This window comes from Acipenser ruthenus, chromosome 26, assembly GCF_902713425.1.
Source record: "Acipenser ruthenus chromosome 26, fAciRut3.2 maternal haplotype, whole genome shotgun sequence".
NCBI lineage: Eukaryota > Metazoa > Chordata > Actinopteri > Acipenseriformes > Acipenseridae > Acipenser > Acipenser ruthenus.
Window position 1 is genome coordinate 26,689,406 of NC_081214.1, and position 21,015 is coordinate 26,710,420.

General features: G+C 41.9%; 1 protein-coding gene across 5 annotated transcripts in view; it reads right to left on the reverse strand.

Moving 5' to 3' along the window:
* Positions 1-1,231: 1,231 nt before the first annotated feature.
* The window catches only part of LOC117430676 (AF4/FMR2 family member 2-like), a 140,560-nt gene continuing 120,776 nt past the window's right edge, over positions 1,232-21,015 (reverse strand). For 4 of the 5 annotated variants that reach the window (XM_059000769.1, XM_059000768.1, XM_059000766.1 and 1 more), the window contains 12 exons: positions 20,464-20,611; positions 18,855-19,868; positions 18,440-18,555; positions 17,077-17,251; positions 15,416-15,546; positions 14,919-14,982; positions 14,336-14,472; positions 13,296-13,367; positions 11,569-11,662; positions 11,088-11,137; positions 8,808-9,025; positions 1,232-7,998 (listed from right to left, as the gene is read on the reverse strand). In XM_059000769.1, the coding sequence (XP_058856752.1) occupies positions 7,877-7,998; positions 8,808-9,025; positions 11,088-11,137; positions 11,569-11,662; positions 13,296-13,367; positions 14,336-14,472; positions 14,919-14,982; positions 15,416-15,546; positions 17,077-17,251; positions 18,440-18,555; positions 18,855-19,868; positions 20,464-20,611 (2,341 nt within the window). In that variant the 3' untranslated portion in view covers positions 1,232-7,876. The remainder of the gene's footprint in view (positions 7,999-8,807; positions 9,026-11,087; positions 11,138-11,568; positions 11,663-13,295; positions 13,368-14,335; positions 14,473-14,918; positions 14,983-15,415; positions 15,547-17,076; positions 17,252-18,439; positions 18,556-18,854; positions 19,869-20,463; positions 20,612-21,015) is intronic. The other variant, XM_059000767.1, reaches the window with a different exon arrangement.

Here is a 21,015-nt window from a genome sequence, read left to right on the forward strand (position 1 = left end):
CACACATGTGCTGAAAAGCTAATACATTAATAATGAGGGTGAATGCATGCAGGGTTCTCACGTAATGAATAAATAATTCACTGTTACTTCGAGTCAGGATGCCATTTTATGGGCACCGGCTACCTAAGACTAATTTTAAATGAAAATGTTTAATGCTGGTAATATCAGAAATGTATGTTTGAGGCAAAATTATGCATACATGTAAGTGTTCAGACTAGTAATTCTGTGGATTTCCTGACCACCTCTGTGACTGCCTTTCTTACTGTTAACTAACTTAATTTCTTTCTAACTTACTGTCTAACGTAGTGTTGAAGTTACTTAAGTTTGGTCCAAGTTACTTTCTTTGTTGTTTCCTGTCACAGTTACTTCATTAATTTCTTTCTAATTAGCTTTGCTGTCTTGATTGTTTTCTGTCTTGTATTGTTTTTCTTGATGCGTTCTTGTGTCTTGTATCTTCCACTGTATTCATTATCTGCCTCTCGATAAGGGTGCCGTCCTCAGGCAGGGGCTTCCTACTAAAAATCACTGCATTGGAAGGATGCAGTTTTTTTGCGGGGAAACCAATTTTTGTCCAAAAAAGATGCCCCTACCACAGGACACTGCCCAACTCTGGTTGCCATGATGCCAAAAGAAATGCCATGACAGCCCATACACTGTGAAGGCACAGTACTGGTGTTCTCTGCTAAGTAAAAGAAGAAAGAAATTGATAAATTAACACAGAGTTGCTGTTCAGGCCTTGTCTTGTGTGTTGAAACTATTATCTTTGTAGACCTATAAGGTTTGGATTTGAATATGATTTAAGTCACAAATGAAACAGTGTTTGGAATCACATCATATCCCCCAGGTCCACATCACACAATGTAATAATGAGTTTCACGCAGCAGGTGAGCTAGCAGGCTGGTTAGCTCTGTTGGTAGAGCAGGAGACTTTGAATCTCTGGTTAGTGGGTTCAAACCCAGTGTTAGTAGTATGTGCTTTCCTTTTTACAAAATGGGACAAGGTGTCACTGGTCATAAGCGTAAAAATAATAATATACGAAATACTAGACGCTCGCATAGAGCCTAGTGATGATTCACTAGCATGCTACCATATCCAGGTTATTCCTTTTCATTTTCAAATAATTCCATGAAAATGAGATGGCACAGTGGGCTAATTCACCAGCATGCTGTACTGGTCCTCATTGTGAGAATGGGTTCAAATCCTGCTGATTCCTTCTTTTATTTTCAAATCATTTCCTATCAAATAAATTAAAAAGCAGGTTGTTCTGTGGAAGTAAGACTGCTGTTAAAAACAGCACCAGCTTCAGAACAATGAAGCAAGTGATCCATGACCATAAGAGGTAAATAAGACCTAAAGAAATGTAAACACATAAAAAAAAGCCTATTTTCAGTTTTTTTTTAAAATGATGTCTGTAAAAAAGGCCAATGTAAGTCTGTTTGTCAGTAAAAACAAAATTGCAAGGTTGGCAACCCTGAATGAATCCTACGGTTTCATACAGTATTCTTTTGTTTTTACAGAGGCATTAAACATTTAAAAACAGAACTGCCATTTTAAAGTTTTGTACATTTACATATTACTTTTTTTAATAAAATAAAACATACAATAAGCAAAAAATAAAATAAAATAAAAATAAAACAAAAACAAAAGAACAGGTAAACCAAAACAGATCTGCAAAACTTGTGCAACACATTGGAAATACAAAGCTAACAGGCAGAATACTCCTTTTTATACATAAAGCAATAAAAATCAACCCTTACAACTATACAATGTGTAATCAATAGCTCCAACAGTTACCCTGCTCTGTACAAAAACAAACTAGCTAAAAACTTTACAAAGATAGCATGCTTGTGTCATTGCAATACATGTTTACAACACGGTCCTTTCCACTGGCAACTAAACCTCCCTTCATGAGCCCCTGCAGAACTAAACCTCCCTTCATGAGCCCCTGCAGAACTAAACCTCCCTTCATGAGCCCCTGCAGAGCTAAACCTCACTTCATGAGCCCCTGCAGAACTAAACCTCCCTTCATGAGCCCCTGCAGAACTAAACCTCCCTTCATGAGCTCCTGCAGAACTAAACCTCCCTTCATGAGCCCCTGCAGAACTAAACCTCCCTTCATGAGCCCCTGCAGAGCTAAACCTCCCTTCATGAGCTCCTGCAGAACTAAACCTCCCTTCATGAGCTCCTGCAGAACTAAACCTCCCTTCATGAGCTCCTGCAGAACTAAACCTCCCTTCATGAGTCCCTGCAGAACTAAACCTCCCTTCATGTGAGCCCCTGCAGAACTTTCTGGGGAATAGGTAGTAGTGTATGTGGGGCCCTGCTGATGCATGCTGGTTAGCACCTGCATAGGATTGCATTGCACTTACCCTGCTGCTTCAGCTGTTTTCCTCTCTGCTAATAGCAAGGGTCTGATTGACACGCTCACACAGTGCACTGCGTTTCATGCTGCTTGAAGTTAACTCATTAAGGTCTGCTGTGCTTTTGCAAGTAAAGTGTGGACCTCAATGGGTTATACTAGACTCTCCTCCACCATTCCCCACACACCCTTATGTTAAGGGTACCTTTTTCCTGGTAACAGTTTATGTTTTATTTAACAGTTTTTCTTTCTTAATACTATGGAGCAAGAAGCTCATCAAAGTGCTTTTCAACACTGTATTTCATTTGATTTTTTATATGTGTATATATATATATAAAATACACACACACACACACACACACACACACACACACACTCTCACGTCCCTTCATTTTTAGAAACATTCAATGACTTCATATTATTATAATAATACAGCATCTACTGGTTGGTCAAATGAAGACAATGTTGTTGTGTAAATACTTTTGTTTTTCCTTCCCCATATTAATGAAAATTTCAGTTTCCAATTTATCTATACACTTTACTTTTTTCTTTCATTATTATTATTATTATTATTATTATTATTTTATTTTTTTACATAGAAATTATGCATACAAAATTGAGACGCTCCCTAACTGCAGCAAAAGAACTGCATTTGTAGGCAAGACACTGAAACAGATAAGATACCTGAACATGGAAGTAAGGGGTCAATGATTGACCATATAAGATCCCCTCTTTTAAAAGACAGTGGATTTCTAATTGAATTATTTATTGGCAGCTTCCAGGGATCCCAGATATGTTGTATTACACTCCTTTACATAACCTCTTAGCACTGCTACACACATGTTAAAAAAAAATAAAAGGCCATTAGAATCGACTGCAACACAGGCAGCATAATATAAACAGATGCTTCAGGTCGTTTGATCTAATGGAGGACATTTGGGGGAATGTTGCTTTGTTGCACGTAGCAGAAAGTTGTGGTTAAAGATTGAGCAGAAGGAATTCGTGAGACGAAGTAGCTGGTTCTGCGTGTGCAGCATGCTCTGTAAAGGGGACTGGCGTTTCTAGCACTGCATCTTGATTAACTGACAAAGCATTCCATAGCTCGTTAACACTTAATAGGACGCAATTGTTTGGTTGTTTTAAAGATCCATTGTCAGTACACATCCATTAATACCACATACGTCTCTGTAGACTGTCATGCTACATATTAAATACTAATTAGCACTGAATTATTAGACCTTTAATTGACCAACATTTGATGTTATTATACGTTAATGAAACGCTATTGCGACATTTAATTTGCAGAGCTAACAGAATGTTTCCAGCTGGAACCATTAAATCCGAGATCAGTTTTTGTGATACGCTTTTAGTAATCTGAAGGGCAAGAGAGAAGAGGAAATGCTCAGAAAAGACAAGTCAGTCAAGGAGCTTGTGACAGGCCTAATCTCTGCTCCCTTGTGCAGTTCTGAAGAGTACATCTTTCAGTACCTCGTTTGCAAACAAAAAAAAAAAAGTTTAAAAAGATGCAAATACACGACCATGATATAAACAGGGGTTGCTAACCCTCATGTATAATTGTGGAATAAAATCATGTACATCGGCTCTCATAATAATAATAATAATAATAATAATAACCAAATAAACATGATTAAAAAAAGATTGCATTAGCGCTTTCAAATTTAAAATGATTCATATTAACGAGCAGTTTATTGTTTTTCTTTTGCTTACTAATAACATCTCTAATAACGTTTATCTTTAAATCAAGGGCACTGTGTCAGTACCCTGTGTTTTAAACCTTAAGCAAACAAAGAATGTTTTACTTCAATCAATTTCTTGTTTGTAGCCATTGAGAGAATGTTCCTGTGTTATGTGGCAACAAGTGCATAAGCTCTCTTATTTCTCAAGAATAGACCTTCTTTTGCAAGCATTTGGTATGAATGCTTATTATTAAAGGGCTATTTGAATGCATGCAGGTAGTGGTTAGACCAGGATTGGATTGCATATAGAATTCCGCACACATGTAGAACAATCAGGATTCTGATTCCACTACAGCATAAACAAGCTTGCCGATGTGCTGCTCTGCATCTGCCTGGCAGGCTTATAATGCCTTTCCTTCTTACTGTGAGGCTGTTTCATTGTGGAACTCAACGGGAAGACTGTTCACGTGGACACAAGGAGGGGCACTTGTCTGTACAAGTAGCAGGTCAGGTCATGAAAAGGTTCCTCTTCTAAAAGCTGTTTGTGTTTCACTGGTCCCAGAAGGTCCCCTGTTCACTGTTCCTAGTATGTGTCGTTTGCTGGAATACAGGACCTATTTTCACAGGACAAGACCAAGCCTCTAGCTCTGACCCACCTTTTAGTTACACAGGCAGAAGGAAGGCACTAATCCCATGCCATTTCTTCCAGCCCCTTCCCTGGCAACATTAAATCTACTTGTTTTTGTGCTGGAAGTAAAGCTGCTAATGTTATTTGCAGCTGACTGCCTGCCAAAGGAGCACAGATTTTCCTGACAGAACGGGTCATCTTTGGCACGCGTGTGAACAGCTGCGTGAAAAGCCACTTAAAATATACAAACGGCTCCCTAAAAACTGTCGACAACTGGCAACATTGGGGTTGGAGAAGATGCCGGTAATTTGCAAACGTGAGTAAATTCCAGTCCAATTTCTAGCCATGCCAGTAAGGCAAAAAAAAACAAAAAAAAAACAGGACTCGCTTTGATATATTGGTTTTCAGAACAGGAAGTTGGAATTATATATGTTAGAAACAACAGAAAACATATTTCAGTGTGTTTTTTTTTTTTCCTTGAGCAATTCAAATATCAATCAAGCAAAACCCTCAATTTTTTGGTTCCATGTTGACGCATTTAAAGCAGACTCTGTTATCACGATGTATTTCCTTGCACATGTTTTGGCGTTCTTGCTGTAGGTAGAGTGCTGCCTGCTGCGATGCTCCCTGGACACACTTCCAAGCCAGCTGCTTGCTTTCCTTCCGAAGGGTGACGATAAACAAGCACACAACCCCATCTGTATCCAATGCACGAGTATCATTTATCTGTATCCAACGCATGACTATCATTTACCAAGCCTTGCATAAGTTATAATGATTCCTTATGTTTTTAAATTACTCAGTTCTGCTTTCAGAAGTGCTGTCATTTAGTTTAATTCAATAGCTGTTGTAGTTTTTTTTTTGCAGAATGACTTCCTAACCGAATGTGCCTTTGATACGTGTATTTTGTACCAATTCAAGTAGTCATATGTTTGTGTTACTGAACAGTAATTAATTACAGATTATTTGTATCATACGTTAGCATTGGTTTGCTTAGACATTTGAAATCACGGTTCCCAGTTTACCACCCTAAGTTGCATAGATAACATTTTAAAATAGTTTTTTTTAATTCCTCATTGACTCAGTTAAAAAACGACAGCTGGCAAGCACCCTTGCTGCATCTACTATTAACATTCAGTAATGGTGCTTTTGCCTTCTCAGATTAAGATAGGGCATCAGCAGTGAGCTCTGGACCACACTGGTGAATGCAGATACTTATGTACTGGGAATTATGCACTTGTAAACCACCTTGACACTGGTCCATCTCTTTAAATAATCTTAATGTGGTTCTCTTATCAGATTTCCCAAAGGTTTCCACCTTGTTACAAGGAAACACGAGAACTGATTTCATGAGCTGCGTGATCTGTATCGAGATTCTAGTTACAGATTCAGAGTGTCTTCAGAAACGGCCAGCGATCCTGTAGAGAGGAGGACAGAGCCCAGCTGCTGTAACTGTCTCGTGGAGTACAGGCAGGTACATTATCGTGGGTCTATTCAACCCATCTGAACAGGTATTATTGTGGCTCTATTCAACTGATCTGAACAGGCATTATTGTGGGTCTATTCAATCAGTCTGAAGAGAGGTGCATTTAAATGCTGGGCTTGTTTAAATCATTTAGAAAGGGCCCAAGGTTATGAAAATCAAAACATCGCTACAGGGTTTTTCAGTCTCTTTAGAATATAGAAATTCATGAAGGTTCACATTTTACTAATTTAAGTGGTTTAAAGACTCCTTTCCACTGTGATTAGAGATGTTATGATTGATTCATTAACGATGCTTCAGTACATTGCAATGATTGGGTCTTTAACGTTGACTTACATAACTACACTTCAGTACATTGCAGTGTCTGTACACCACAGTGTTAAAAGTGCTATCTGGAAACCTCTTAAATAAATACATGATACTATAAGTAGATGTTGTCTTCAGCCAATGCCTTCATGAAGTTTTGTAAAACAAAGTTTGTTTGGAATTTTGTCTAAGTGCTATATTATTATTATTTTTTTTATGAACATGTTGAAACACATACTCATACATAGATCTCGTTTACACTATACGTGTGTGTGTGTGTGTGCGTTCACCTTGTGCACAAAGTAGCTCCTGTATTATTGTAAGATTGCATTTGACAGATCTGGAAGCTTGTGTTTGTTGCCCCTTTCCTGGTTAGATTGTATGAAAGTTCAAACACTTTAAACAGTGGAATGAATGCCACCAAAACAGGGTTGAGAAAAATTGGAAGCAACGCATTGAATGCAAATACAAATGTTCTATAAAATGTAATACAAAAAGGGTCCTAGGGATTTCACAGCTAGCAATATCTTTTGTTGGCTATTTTACAATTAAAAAAGAATGATTCAATGGTAACACTTTACATGAAGTGTATCTAACTGCGCTGTAATAACACAGCCATTACACATACTGCTGTGTAGGTACAATGCAGTAACATGTTTGATCACTAAATGGAAAATGTTTGCCATTACCAGCGTGTTTTGTAATTGCACTGTATTTGCACATGTAGTTGAGTATTTAACAGTGTAATTACTATGTAACCACACATGCTATTGCCCCGGTAGTCACCCTTAATGCAAAGTGCTACCCATTCAATAAGGTGAACACACGTCAGGAGTACCTGTTGTCAAATATTAAGACTAACTTTCACCACCTCCCATCCTGCCGCAACCACATGATCAGACGTTACTTTCAACAACTCATTACAATGTGAATATGTACAAGCTGCCAAATCTGTGCTTGTATTGTGATATAGAAGGGAGGGGTAAGTTTGGGAAGTGAAACTGAGAGGTACCATTCAAACCTATTGCAAATACAAGCTGGGAGCGCAACTATATGATTCTGTTTTTTTTAAGTGCTTTTCTATTCTCCTTTTTTTTTCAGCCTCGAGCTGCAGTTGCAGTGCTTCTGTCTCTAAATGGGGGTTGGGGGGGGCTGTATACACTTAGAATGCAACACTCAGTAGAAGCAGGAGGGACCTCAAAACCCCAAAGCAGTGAGGCAGAAACAAAACAAAAAGGTACCAAGAGGACCTTCAGACAGAGCCCCCTGTGCGGGCGATGCTGCTGGATGTGCTGTCCATGCTGTGGGTGGCTGATGGGGTGGGGTGCGTGGGCGGGCAAGGGTCGGTACGCTGGTAGAGGTAGTGATGAAGATGTGTAATATACAGCGCAGTAGTCCGGTCACTATAATAAGTGAGCCTCTATACGGAGCCAGTGCAGTCCTTGCCTGACATAGCGGACCAGGCTGGTCATACTGCTGTGTTGGGTCAGCGGTTCCATCACTGAGTCCAGCTCCTGAAAGAACTCTGCAGAGAGGGACACACACACACAAAAAAAACATCTTCAATTACATACAGTGACATACAGCACCAACCCCAGCATCAGTCCTGCTGGTCTCAAATTTGTAATCATATCTCTTCATTTAATGGATAGTCAGTGGCTGGAAAACACACTTGAAATTTGATTTGCAGTTTTTAAACCTGTCTTAGTGCTTCTTGTGATCAATACTTTCACTCATTACTGCGGAAAATACATTAAGAGTCTATTACTTAATCTCCAACACCGAACAAAGAGAAAATGAAATCTTTTAGTGTGTCTTCAATGCATCCTGATTTAATGGATGATAATTAAACCTCCAGTAATTTTTCTGACTCTGGAAGGCTTGGATTTCATGCAGTCATCACTGGACTGATTATGTGGATTTAATCTTTCTTAATAAATGGCATTCCTATGTTGTTCCAGGGCCTTTTCTGGATGTTAATTTAAAGACCAGGCCTCTCGACGACAGTGGTTTTATAAGACTCATTTCTCTATTGACCCTTTTTTTTTGTACCCTTCACACTGGTTGGCTAATGCAGTGGTTTGAATAGGTTTCCTTTCCTTTTACTCCAGTTAACTCCAACATCATTCATAACTTCAAATAATAATTCTAAGGTAGAAATGAAGGCACTTCCTGAAACAGTTTGTCTACTTAGTTTCTTACAGTTTCTTTTAGTTTTACCAGTGGTGATTGCACCCCTTTGTTGACTGTTAGTGAATCTACTTTTTAAGAGACTATTCCTGACAGGGAAGGCCTCCCTTGCACCTCACGGAGCGGAGAGGTCAGAGCGCTTACCTCGGCTCTCGCGGGACAGCTTGTCGGCGGTGTCCCAGTGCTCGTAGCTCCGCAGGATGTTGTTGGTGATGTTGACGTGACTGGCGGCCATGTGGTGGATGCGCTGGGGGATGGCGATGCTGCCCGAGGAGGAGGAGGAGCCCAAGGTGCCCGCGCTGCTGCACACAGAGCTGACCGGAGAGGGGCTCAGAGATGTGGGCGACGGGGTGTCTGTGCTTCTACGAGAGGGAAGGAGGAGAGGGGCTCGTGAGAAGAGCTCGCCAGACACACTCACTGGCTGGGATTTCAGGAGGTGTGGTTTAATGTTACGCATCATCAGTACAAAGCACTCGGATCAGGAGACGCCAGCAAACACGTTCATGTTGGAAACACACATGGCGGTTCAAGAGCAACTGCACCCTACATGTGAGTTTAATTCCCATCTGATTGTAAGAGAATGTGAGAGATGAGGAATGTGTAGGGGTGGCGTCAGTGTGTTAGATAATACTTCTTCCTTATTTTGTGAACTAGGCTTATCGTTTCTCTCTCCTTCTTTCCTTCACGTTACACTAATCTGCTCATTCCGAGGCGTTAAACAGATAGAGATTCAAAGCTTGTGATAGTGTCAGGGACTGAAGTCATACACACAGGAATAGAGCCCTAGCAATAGAAATGATACCAGAAGTGTGTACACCAGTAGTAGTTACAACATGACTCCATGTAAATATACAGGGTATGCCAAATTGAGATCCCCTGTACAGAGAAGGCACTTCCCCAGCTTTATAGAAGCAGTCGTATCGGATCCACACTACCTATATAATGTGTGATTCCCAGTTTCAAATTATGAATCACGTGAATGAAAAAATCACATGGTTTCAATGTCGAATGTGCATTATGCAGGTAGTGTGGATAGGGTGTAGGAGTAATTGTAATTGTAAAGGACAGTGATTTGGAATTAGTGCTAAGCTGTAGGCATAAGGCTGCACTGAATGTTCTATTTAAGTATCACTGATGCCTATTGTGTAGAGGGATGGAGCAGCTCCAGGATACCCAGGATCAATCTCTGGATTTGGACGAGCCTCCAGGATCCTTCAGTATACTGTATTATTCACAGTTGTGTTCAGCCAATACTGCTCTTTCATCACGCTTAGCCCCTAATCACCAGCACTGCACAGAGCAGCCTGAGCAGCTCACTGCAACCTTTCCTGACAAACAATTATGCCCTGAGTTTTATTTCTATCAGCCAGCTCCAGCCATCAGTCAATGAAATATTCATCAGTCTTTTAGCACAAAACCCAAACAATCTAGCTCCGGGTCTTGTATATCAGTAATAAATTGAAACACGGTCACCCCGTGAAGCTAAATTATGTTTCCTGTCAACAGCCCAGTTCATTGTGTGTGTGTGTGTGTGTGTGTGTGTGTGTGTGTGTGTGTGTGTGTATAGAGGGGTGCTTTGCTGAAATAAACAATCCCCTGGATAAATAAAAAAACCCAAATAAACAGCATCTCCTGATCCATGAACCCAGAGGACAAAAGCAGCAAACCTCAGCCTCTAACTGTCATGCTGATTACATTTCCAGCAGGTAGTGGAAGTGCAATAAAGGGATTAAGATCTACAGTTTACCGATAATACAGCCACCGCAAAACAAACCCTTTGAAATGGAGTGTGTGATTCTAATTGATTTTGACTGCTACACTCAATTAGAACAGCAGGGCTGGTCTCTTTATGTCTGGGGGCTACATCAATCCCTCAGCCCCTCTGTAACTGAGGTCTGGCTCTTCTAACAACTAAAAGCACACCTTCCACTCTGTAAAGTTCTCAGGGCCCCTCTTGGTAAGCAAAGCTACTTATTTATTTAACCCATTCAGTTCCAAATGAATCTTTGCAGTTAACACAACTAGAGTAAGTTTTTATAACAACAAAGTTAGAGAAAATTAAAACAGGCAGATTGCCAGTTAAAATGCTCCAAAACATGAGGACAATGGCACTTAATGGGTTAACTATAACGTTCATCTATAACACATTTAGAAATGCCACTAAGAAGTCTAATGGTTTGTCATTGAGTTTATTAAGGTTCTTTTACTAGTTCTGACGATACCGTTCCACGGCATCCCTGTTACCACGTCCTGCAGCATTGCTGCACTGCCCTCTGAAATCAGCTGAACTGGCTGAGAGGCAGGTTGATTAAACTGCCTTTTATTTCTGTACCTTTACAGCAGAGCAGCTGTCAGTGTGAAGCGCTTCAATCACAGTCATGCTGTAACACAAAAAGGGGCGCCTGCAGAAAGAGCCGTACTTACTTCCCATTGCCTCCCCAGGGCGACGGTGCTTGGGAGCTCTTCACAGAGTTCTGTAACACACAAGCCAGCGGACACATGAAACAGCCTGGCTTTTTATTATTGAGACTTTAGAGAAGAACTGGTCTTAACAGAATCCTGCACACCATCTTCAATTCATTACTCGAAATTATCTGCAGTTGAACTGTGTTTACAGTCACATGCACAGTAGCGATCCCTGTTTGGATGTGTTTTATATAAAACCTACGAACGCACATGGCAAAATCTTTTTATGTCATTGAGATGCTGGTACTGCCTACTGTATCAATAACCTCCTAACTTTACTGTTTTGTCTTTTAGTATTTCATTGCTTTTTAAAAATCTGAATATGTTTTGGTTTTTTCGCAAACTAACGTCGATAAATGATCAGTTCAACTGCAAGTGTGCAATAAACAAAATCCCACATATCATAAAAGCTGCAGTACCATCGTTTAAAAAAAGATACCTTGAAATATTCCATGAGGGAGCGCGAGTACTTCATTGCATGATCCTTCTTCAGTTTAAACATTCTCAAGTAGAGAAGCGATAAACACCGATAACTGCAATAAGACAGATACAAAGAATTAACAACAATAATAATAATAATAATAATAATAATAATAATATAATGTTAACAAGACAGCATTACTGAAGAGCAGAGCCAAACACTGAAACAAACACCACTGCACACTGAGGTACTGTTTCTAGGGTTCTGAAAGGGCAGCGGTCCAGTTAGATACACATTTACTGAGAATAAGACGGCGCTGTTCTTGTTTTACAGACAATCCTGCTAGTGTCGTTTGCACTTAGAATTGTATTTAATTATATTTAAATGGCTTGCAGTGTGGGGGGCTGTGATAATATTTTCATCCATAGGCTTATGGAGAGAGATAGAGCTATTATACTGTACCATTGAAGGAGACAGTGACCTGAACACAATGGAATGTGACATGCCTGCTTCGAGCACAGCCATCCCTCTGGTGTATCTGAATACCTTTTGCTATGAGGTCACAATCCCATGTCATGTGACATTACATCATAAAGCCTTATCATGATCCAATCACAGCCAGATCCTGCTCTCCCCACCGGAGAGCCCTGCTGAGCTCTGTTATCGCTCTAATGATGGGGATTATGCTGCTTTCCAGGATTAAAACACTGGCCAAGGTCAGAGCATGCTGGAATTTGAACCCTGGGTCCGGAGCACTGCTGTTACACGAATGCTGTTCATTTCATCATGGATCTTAAATATAACCCAATCAAATTAATAGAATTAATACAAAGATACAAGTATCTCATCAAAAACAATGTGCATTTAAAAATGTCCTCTCTGTGTATTCTAGCAGGCCACTCCCTCTTGATTGGGTACGTTCTTTGCTATCAAAGTGACAGTCTAGCACACACACAGAGCTTTCGTCTGTACTGTGTATGAATTAAAAATGGATTTACATTGCAACACAGTGACACTGTTTCATTGCAAGGCCCCTCAGATGCCCTGAATCCAACAACCCAATTGTCATAAGCCACTGAGATATGACAGGCGCTGCATACAAAAGAATATATGTTTAGGCAGCTGCTGGGAGAAACCATTAGTTATCCTCTAATAGCTTAATGAAATACAAGAATAATGATCTTCTTTAAGCGGATTAAGTTTTAAAACTCCCTTCAAGATATATCCGATTGTGCAGCGTGACATTTGAGTGGTCTGGCAAAACTGCAGCAAACGGTTTGAAGCGGGAGAGGGAGGTGTAAGCAATGCTGCCGATGCAAGAAGAGCATGCTGGCGGCATGCCCTGACTTCATTGAAACATATCACTACAACTAGAACACCCGATCTTCTGAAAAGTTCTTGCATGTTGTGGGTATGTTGCCATAAGCATGCAGAAACACACACGTTAGGGTTGAAGCATGGGCATATATAATATATACACAGAAAAGAAACTAAAAGAAACTGTAACTGTACCACACTATATTTTGGAATGAAAGAAATAGAATATGAATAATGTGCTTTCGCTTATCATGGAAATAAGGAATCGTTTAATTTATGATTATTATTCCAATCTATTCTTCAGACATGTATAGCCCCCCTTGGCTTTGCCTGACACTTGACAGATCATAAAGGTCAATTACAACCCCCTGTGCTGTTGGCCTGCAGTTGAATAACACTGTCCCAGTATATACACACACAACACCTACCATAAAACAGACAGCTTCTTATCAGCTACTGTAGAAGATTTGCCTGTGAAGTTCTTTAACCTCATTGCATACCTAGAAGAAACACACGAAGATAGGAGTTTGTGATTTTCATACAAGCACTTTGTATGTTCTTATTCTGTCCACTTCCAAGGCATATCATATTACTCTAACACAATGTCTGCTTGACTTCAATAATAAACCCTGCCTGATTCTCTGATAACTGCACGCTCTCTGTCTATCTGTTTGTGTGTCTATGCGTCTTTGTTGTAGCAGTTCACTTCGGGTGATATTTTTCTAAAGTATTTCTGCAGTGTGATCTCGTGTGATCCATAAGATTATGGTACCGTATAATGAGCGTGACACCACTCTTTAGCACCACGGTTGTGCTGAGAATGGACACTGGTCCAGGATGCCCTGATGCTCCCAATTCTTAACCAGTGTATTAAATCACAGTTAGAGCTCTGTTTCTGCACTGCATCTATTTAGCAATGCTATCCTTTTGATTCATTCCAGATCTTATGTCGACAATTTAATGCCACTATGATGTCAAGTTTGAATTGAATTCAAGTCACAGTTACCAATTACACTTTAAAGAGCCCACAACATTAAAATCAGCAGACATTCCGATTATGACATCACAGAAGTATAATTTCATCAGTGACTACATCTATCTGGGCTGTATTCACAAAGCATAAGCTTGCCAGTGACTGTACTGCAGTATTTTGGAATCTATATTTGTACGCAGAGTGACCTCTCCACATAAACAGCACCCAGTAAAGGCTCCAGGCTCTGAAGACATGCTGTACTGTGTGATCGTTTTTAATGAAAATAATACAACCACCATACCGTGGATCTCTGGAGGCAATGGGGTGCAAGCAAGGTCCATCTATTTTAATTTTCTGTGATATTAATACACTTAAGGCTACTAACTGCTTGGCTTCCGAGAGGCATTTGGTCAGGAGCGATCATTATGTCTAAATGATCCTTTTTTATTTGAATCATCACAGCCTGGTATAATGAAAGATTGGGGGCACATTAACCTGATGAGCTCCACTGTTTCTGAGTACATGGTGTATGGAGACTTGGCTTCTAATGGATCTCGTTCCATCGCATTCCCACAGTCGATGAAGGACAGGGCGCCGTCTGCATAATTAACGGCTTTGCCAAACTTCTCCAACTAGAAACAAAGGCAACACAGAGCACTGTGATAAAGATGTTTGCAATCAATTTTGAATTGTTTGATAAGTCTGTGTTATGGTGCTTTTACCTAAGTTCATAATAATAATAATAATAATAATAATAATAATAATAATAATAATAGTGTGAGCAATATAAAAAATACAAAAAACAACCCACAACAAAGCAGCATACAACTTCAACAGCAATAAAAAAGTATTCTTTATGCCGCTCCGTCACTGATCACTGGGTGAGCACAGTTCTTCAGATGCCCATGATTAATGAGGAGGTGACTAGGATGTTAGAAAGTGAGCTTGAAAAAGATAACACTGTTACTGGTACAGCTGGGGGAGGGGGAGGATGACTATGTGGGTAGTTAGGAAGGTCTGCCACATAATAACAAGTAAGAAGTAAAACAGAATGCATTGATGACATTGAGAAGCCTACCAGTGCATCAGCTTTGTGCTTTAATTTCTTGGCTTCCTGCATATAGTAGTCTGCATTGTGAAGTCTGAAGGAGAAAAAAAAAAAAAAAACGTTTTTTTTGTTAAGAAAGCAAAAATAATAGCAATACAGATCCTGAATGAATGTCCTGTATTCGGTAAGTAAAGCCGAGCTGTTTTTGTTAGGACCAGACGTTGCCAGCACAACGCAATCAGTGGGGTTGATCTATTATGTCCTTGCTGAGCCACTTCCATGTAAAAAGGTGCACACCAGCTTTGCTCCTGCTTGTTAATCACAAGGCTCAAACCAGCAATTCACTTTTGACAGGGAGCTCTCAAGCTCAAGAGCTGACATCAAAACATTACATTTGCAATGGGCCTGAACACCTCCTGCCTTTTCGCCAGATGCGTGTTCATGCCAGGAAAAGTCTCTGGCAGGCTGCTGTCGTGGGAAAGTCTGCCCAGAGTGCATGTCATTGTTTCTCTCTTGGAACAACTTACGTGTCATCAAACGTCAATTTTGGCCTCCGAGGCTCTGTCAACATTGGCGATAGGGTAGACCAAAGGTCAGGCTCCGTTTGCCCGTTGCCATGGAAACTGCTGCAGGACCTGCTAAGAGGTTCTTCTTTCTGCTAAAGAAAGAGATGAGTAAAGTGATAATTGAGCCTGGGTTGCTCCTGAACAATGATCTGAACTGTCAGCCCTTTCCGCTCAATTAGCATGCTTTTGTAGGACAGCATGGGCTCTGTTCACAAAGCTTTAAGTCCCGTGTTGTTTAAAGTCTGTGATGAATAAAATCAAGTTTGAGATTCCTGAAAGCGTTCTGGACTGGTGTTAATGAAACCACCAATAGTTCAGGACAGTTTCTGGAATATCAAACTTGTCTTCAATAAAACAGACTTTGAAAAAACATTCTTTAAATAAGTCCTGAGTTAAACCCTCGTGCAGAGCCACATGTTTCTTGTTATTCAACTAGGTTGTATATATGTATTTTCTTTTAATCTTAAATTGTTTTCCTTTTGCAGATTTAGTTTTAGGTATCTACATATGGATTCCATTGTTGTCTTTAATGCTGTTTTGAGTTACTTCCAAACACCACTTATTTTAGAACAACACAGGAAACGGTGGCAAAGAGCTTGAGCAAATAACTAACCCAATGCAAAAAATGAGTGCTGTCATTTTACTTAAAGAAGTCTGTGTTCAACTTCCCTGCTCGCCATGGACGGCAGCAGCCAAAACCTTTTAGTAAAGTAACGCATTGGGGTTTGTGTTTATCAACATGGACAGTAACACATTGGGGTTTGTGTTTATCAACATGGACAGTAACACATTGGGGTTTGTGTTTATCAACATGGACAGTAACGCATTGGGGTTTGTGTTTATCAACATGGACAGTAATGCATTGGGGTTTGTGTTTATCAACATGGACAGTAATGCATTGGGGTTTGTGTTTATCAACATGGACAGTAACGCATTGGGGTTTGTGTTTATCAACATGGACAGTAATGCATTGGGGTTTGTGTTTATCAACATGGACAGTAATGCATTGGGGTTTGTGTTTATCAACATGGACAGTAATGCATTGGGGTTTGTGTTTATCAACATGGACAGTAATGCATTGGGGTTTGTGTTTATCAACATGGACAGTAATGCATTGGGGTTTGTGTTTATCAACATGGACAGCCCATTGAGCAAGCTTGCCACTTCTTGTTGGTTAATCTCACTTCTTTTGGTTGACCTCCCTGCTTCCTCCATTTATATCATCCTTTTCCAGCAACAGGCTGCATCTCTCGGCACCATTTTTATTTGTACTATTCCTAATATTTGCTAAAAACGGCTTTCCCTGGTAATGCATTCCATGTGTTTTTGACGCTGCATGTGAAATGCTGCGGCTTTCTCTGAATCCCCTTTCCTCTCTTGTTCACATGCATATTTTATTTGCGTGACCAACTTCAGCAAATCACTTTCATAATTCAAACCCCGATAATAACAGCAGGGAATTTCAAAGTCTACTCTGCCAAATAAAATAGCTCAGAATCACAATACAAGGCAGTTTTCTGTGCAGTTACACTCTTTCTCCCCTGTTCTGTAACCTTGTTGGGTAGCTGGTGCACACCTTGCCTTCGTCTCTTAGATCTCGGCCCCCTGTCATGAACACTTACGGCCTTGGTGTGCGTGGCGGGCTTGCTGTCTCCCTTGCGGTGCTTGTGCGAGGAGGAGGTGCTGTTCTCCTGGCTGAAGGAGCTGCTCTCACTGTGGAGGGGCTCATCGGAGAGCGGGGACAGAGGGGGGGGTAGCAGCTTCTCCTCACGTTTCCTGGGCTGCTTCTTGGAGGAGCTGCGAGATGTCAGTGAACACAGGGTGAGGGGAGGCTGTTTATTAACACCACTCATGTTTCCCTTCTTATTCTTGCTGTGCTGTACTGTACTGACTTGCACTGCACAGCCTGTCTGTTCTCTCAATATAATACCGTGCTTTTTAAATACCACACGCACCCTCTGTGTGTACCGTACATGACTGAGTAGCCCTGAGCTGTGAACCGCTTGTATAATATGAACCTCTTGTATACTAACCTATCAAAAACAGAGAATGCCAATACGCGAGGATAGTGTGCACCCCACATTTAACCCACACAAATTCTCCTAACATTTTTAAAAGGGTGGCAGTTATATTTGAAAAATGGAGGCGCACATTCTTGTATTCTTACCTGGTTGTTCCTGCAATAATTCAATGTTAATTTACTAACACCTTATCACATCTTATGTTTTATTGCATTATATAGAATATTTTCACTTTTATAATCCCTTCCTCTGTAATTCCTTTCCTTCTAAAAGTGAACTCACTTAATACGATACATTGGTATCCCACAGGTCCCACGTTACTGTTGTATTTGAAATGTGAAATGTAAGCTTCGAAATATTTGAAAAGCCTCAGGCTGAGAGCAGAAAGGTTTTCAGCAGAGGTACAGAGACTGTGTATCAGGTTTTACTTGTGGGTTGTGCTTCCTCATCTGAAACACAGACCAGCGGAGGAAAAGACTTGCATCTCAGCTTGTTTTCAGAGAAGGTTAACCACATTAAAAAGACACAAGAGTGATGATCTGCAATGGGTTCTCACCCTTTCCTTAGAGCAAGCACAGCTCACTTGAAAAACACCACTAACTGAACTGCAAAAAATGAGCACCCTCCTTTGTGTCAATGTCAAATTACCTTCATGTGATTTGACAAAACAAACAGCTTCAGATGAAATGCAGCCTGAAGGGCAACCCAGTATGAGACACGGGCTCCAGGTGAGCCAATACACTTCCAGCAGGCGTCGGGGTTCGACAGCCAACATGAAAGAGCTGGCGCCTGGAACGCAGACACCAGCTTGCGATTGGCAGGACATCTTTCAGCACTAGATCAACATCCATAGTTTATTTTTTGTTGTTGTTGTTTTCTTATCTTGGTGGCTGACAAAGTACAAGTGGAAAACATAGCTTCCCTACAATAGAAGTGAGGAGGACTGGAGAAGCGGTGCACTTACTCTTTAGTGCTGGTGGGCTTGTGGCTGTGGATTGGAGAAATACAAGGGGGGAGCAACGCCGAGGCCTTCTCTAACCGTAGCTTCTTATTGCCACTGAGTGCATCTGAATTCTCAGACTGCAGGAGGGGAAGAAATAAAACAACAACATGCATAAGTATATTTTCAAAGGGTATTGCACAACAACATACATAAGTATATTTTCAAGGGGTATTGCACAACAACATGCATAAATATATTTTCAAAGGTTATTGCACAACAACATGCATGCAGTTATACAACATCTCCTGCGATATCAAGCAAGTCTTTCACAGGATACTGGGGGGTTGCGGGCAGACTGGAACTTATTAAAACGTGCTGCTTCATCGGTTTTATTTCTGCTCCTCTCTCTTGCCCAGGGTGCGCCACAGCAACTCGCCTTGTGTTTCCTCTTGGATTTGCTGGGGGGTTTCTCGGTGGCTGTCGAAGCTGGAGTTTGCCGCCGGTGCTTCAGGTTGGAGTCCTTGGGCTCAGGCTTCACAGAGTCCGGCTCTGGGGGGTCTTGCCCGGGTATCCGAGACAGAAAACTCAGCTCGATTTTCACCCACAGTGACTTGATCTCCTCGAATTCCCTCAAGGGAGACAGCAGTTCATTCTGGACCATGGGGGCGGGGGAGAAGAAGTGCTCGTCTAGTAAGTCACTGCCGGCCGGGTCTATTGAAGTGCTGCTGACGCTCAGGTTATTGCTGCTGCAGTCCTTGGGTTTGAGCGAGCTGCCGGCGATGCTCGGCCCCAGGCAGGGAGCAGAGAGTTTAACCAGCTCCTCCTGGTCTGAGTGGCACTCTGAAGAAGACGATTCAGTCTCGATGAACTCCTTGGACTTGGGGACGATCTTGCTCACCCCCCTGTGCTTCTTCTTGTCTGGGGGAGGCGCCGCTGCCGCGTTGGACCTCTGCTCTTTCCGCGGGGCCGTCTTGCCGCTGCCCCCCTTGCTCCTGGCTTTGGGTTGCTCCAGGGGCGGCGGCGGCTCCTTCTCCTTTGGCGTGGAGCTGGGGTTGTTGGGTTTGGGCCAGTTGTATTCCTCCACGCTGGGGGCCCTCTCCACTTTCTTGGGCTGCTTCTTCCCAGTGGTTCTCCGGGGAGGGGCCAGTTCCACATGTGCCGGGGATTTGAGCTTGCCGCTCTTGCCCTCCAGGGTCTTCTGGCCTGTCCGGGGCTTAGCTCTCTCCCTGATGGGGCTGAGCAAGGCCCGCTCCTTGACCTCAGGCTGAGGCAACACCTCGCTGGCCTTCCCCTTGTCCTGGCCTGGTCCCTCATTCTGCCGACTGTCCTCGGACTGAGCACCGGCCAGCACCTGGCCTTCAGTCTGGCTGTTGATCAGAGCCTTGTTGTGGGGGGTCACTTTATTCAACCACTTGTCCAGCTGCCACTTGTTTGTGGATGGAGGCTCTGGCTACAAAAAAAAAGAAAACAAGTTATATTAAACATACTATACATATATTCTCATCATTATTTTTAAGCATATCCTACGAGTCAGTGATCGGTGTAGCGAGGGAAGTGTGTCACTGTATTCCCTACCTGTAGTTTGCTCTCCAGAACAGATTACAAATAAACCCTTTAAGTGAGTCCAGATGCATGGAATGTTGCTAGAGATGAGAACGTCGAGTTCCGGAATGTCAGAATGCAGAAAGAACACGGCTGGGAAAGAGTTGCTCCATGGTAAGGTAAATAAAGAGGGAGATTTGGAGCACTGAATGAATATCTCAGGCTTCAAGACTTAATCTGGTGAAGCCGCCGTATAGCTCTAAACTACGGCGCTGAGTTTGAGCTCAGAAGCACCTGCGGCTGTAGAAGATAAACACATTAATGTGCTAGTGTGCTGGAGCACTGGGTAGCTTTATTACTTGCTTACAAAATACGTGTAAAGCGTGGTATTAAAGGAAGAGAAGCGGACGGTCAGCAGACATGCAGGACAGTTCAATGCACCCTTCCTATGACCATGTGTTGCTGCTCTCCTTGTTTCAGTCCTCTCAGTGAAATTCCTGTACCTCAGGGGTGGCACTGCGGGAGCCCTCGTTGCACTCGCTGGAGCTGGAGCTGCTCTCGCTGTCAGAGTCCGACTCCGAGCTGCTCTCTGACTCGCTGGAGCTTCCCGAGGTGCCTGACTCTGCTGTGCGTGTGGGAGGCACGGGGAGACTGTGGGGCAGGGAGGGGGACAGAGAGGGAGAGAGAGAGAGAGAGAGAGAGAGAGAGAGCAGTCTTAGACACACACCCGACACTTTCATTCTGTTTTATATTCAACTGGTCCCTAGTGTTGTCCCTCACTTTACCTTCAGCAATGCAGAGTCTGTAATCTAGTAAATCTGAATGCTTAGTGACGCTTTCACAACCCCGCTGGATTAACCAGTAAATCTCATCTGTCACCACCTTAAAGCTGTCATGCCAGGATTAATAAAATTGGCTAAGCGCAGCTTTACCTCATTGCACAGAGCCACTTCCCAGCCTTGATTCCACCCTGCCTGCTTATTTGCCTCCCATGTATTCTTCCGGCCACTTTCTACTCATCTGTCACGGACACGCACCTTGCACCTCGTTCATCC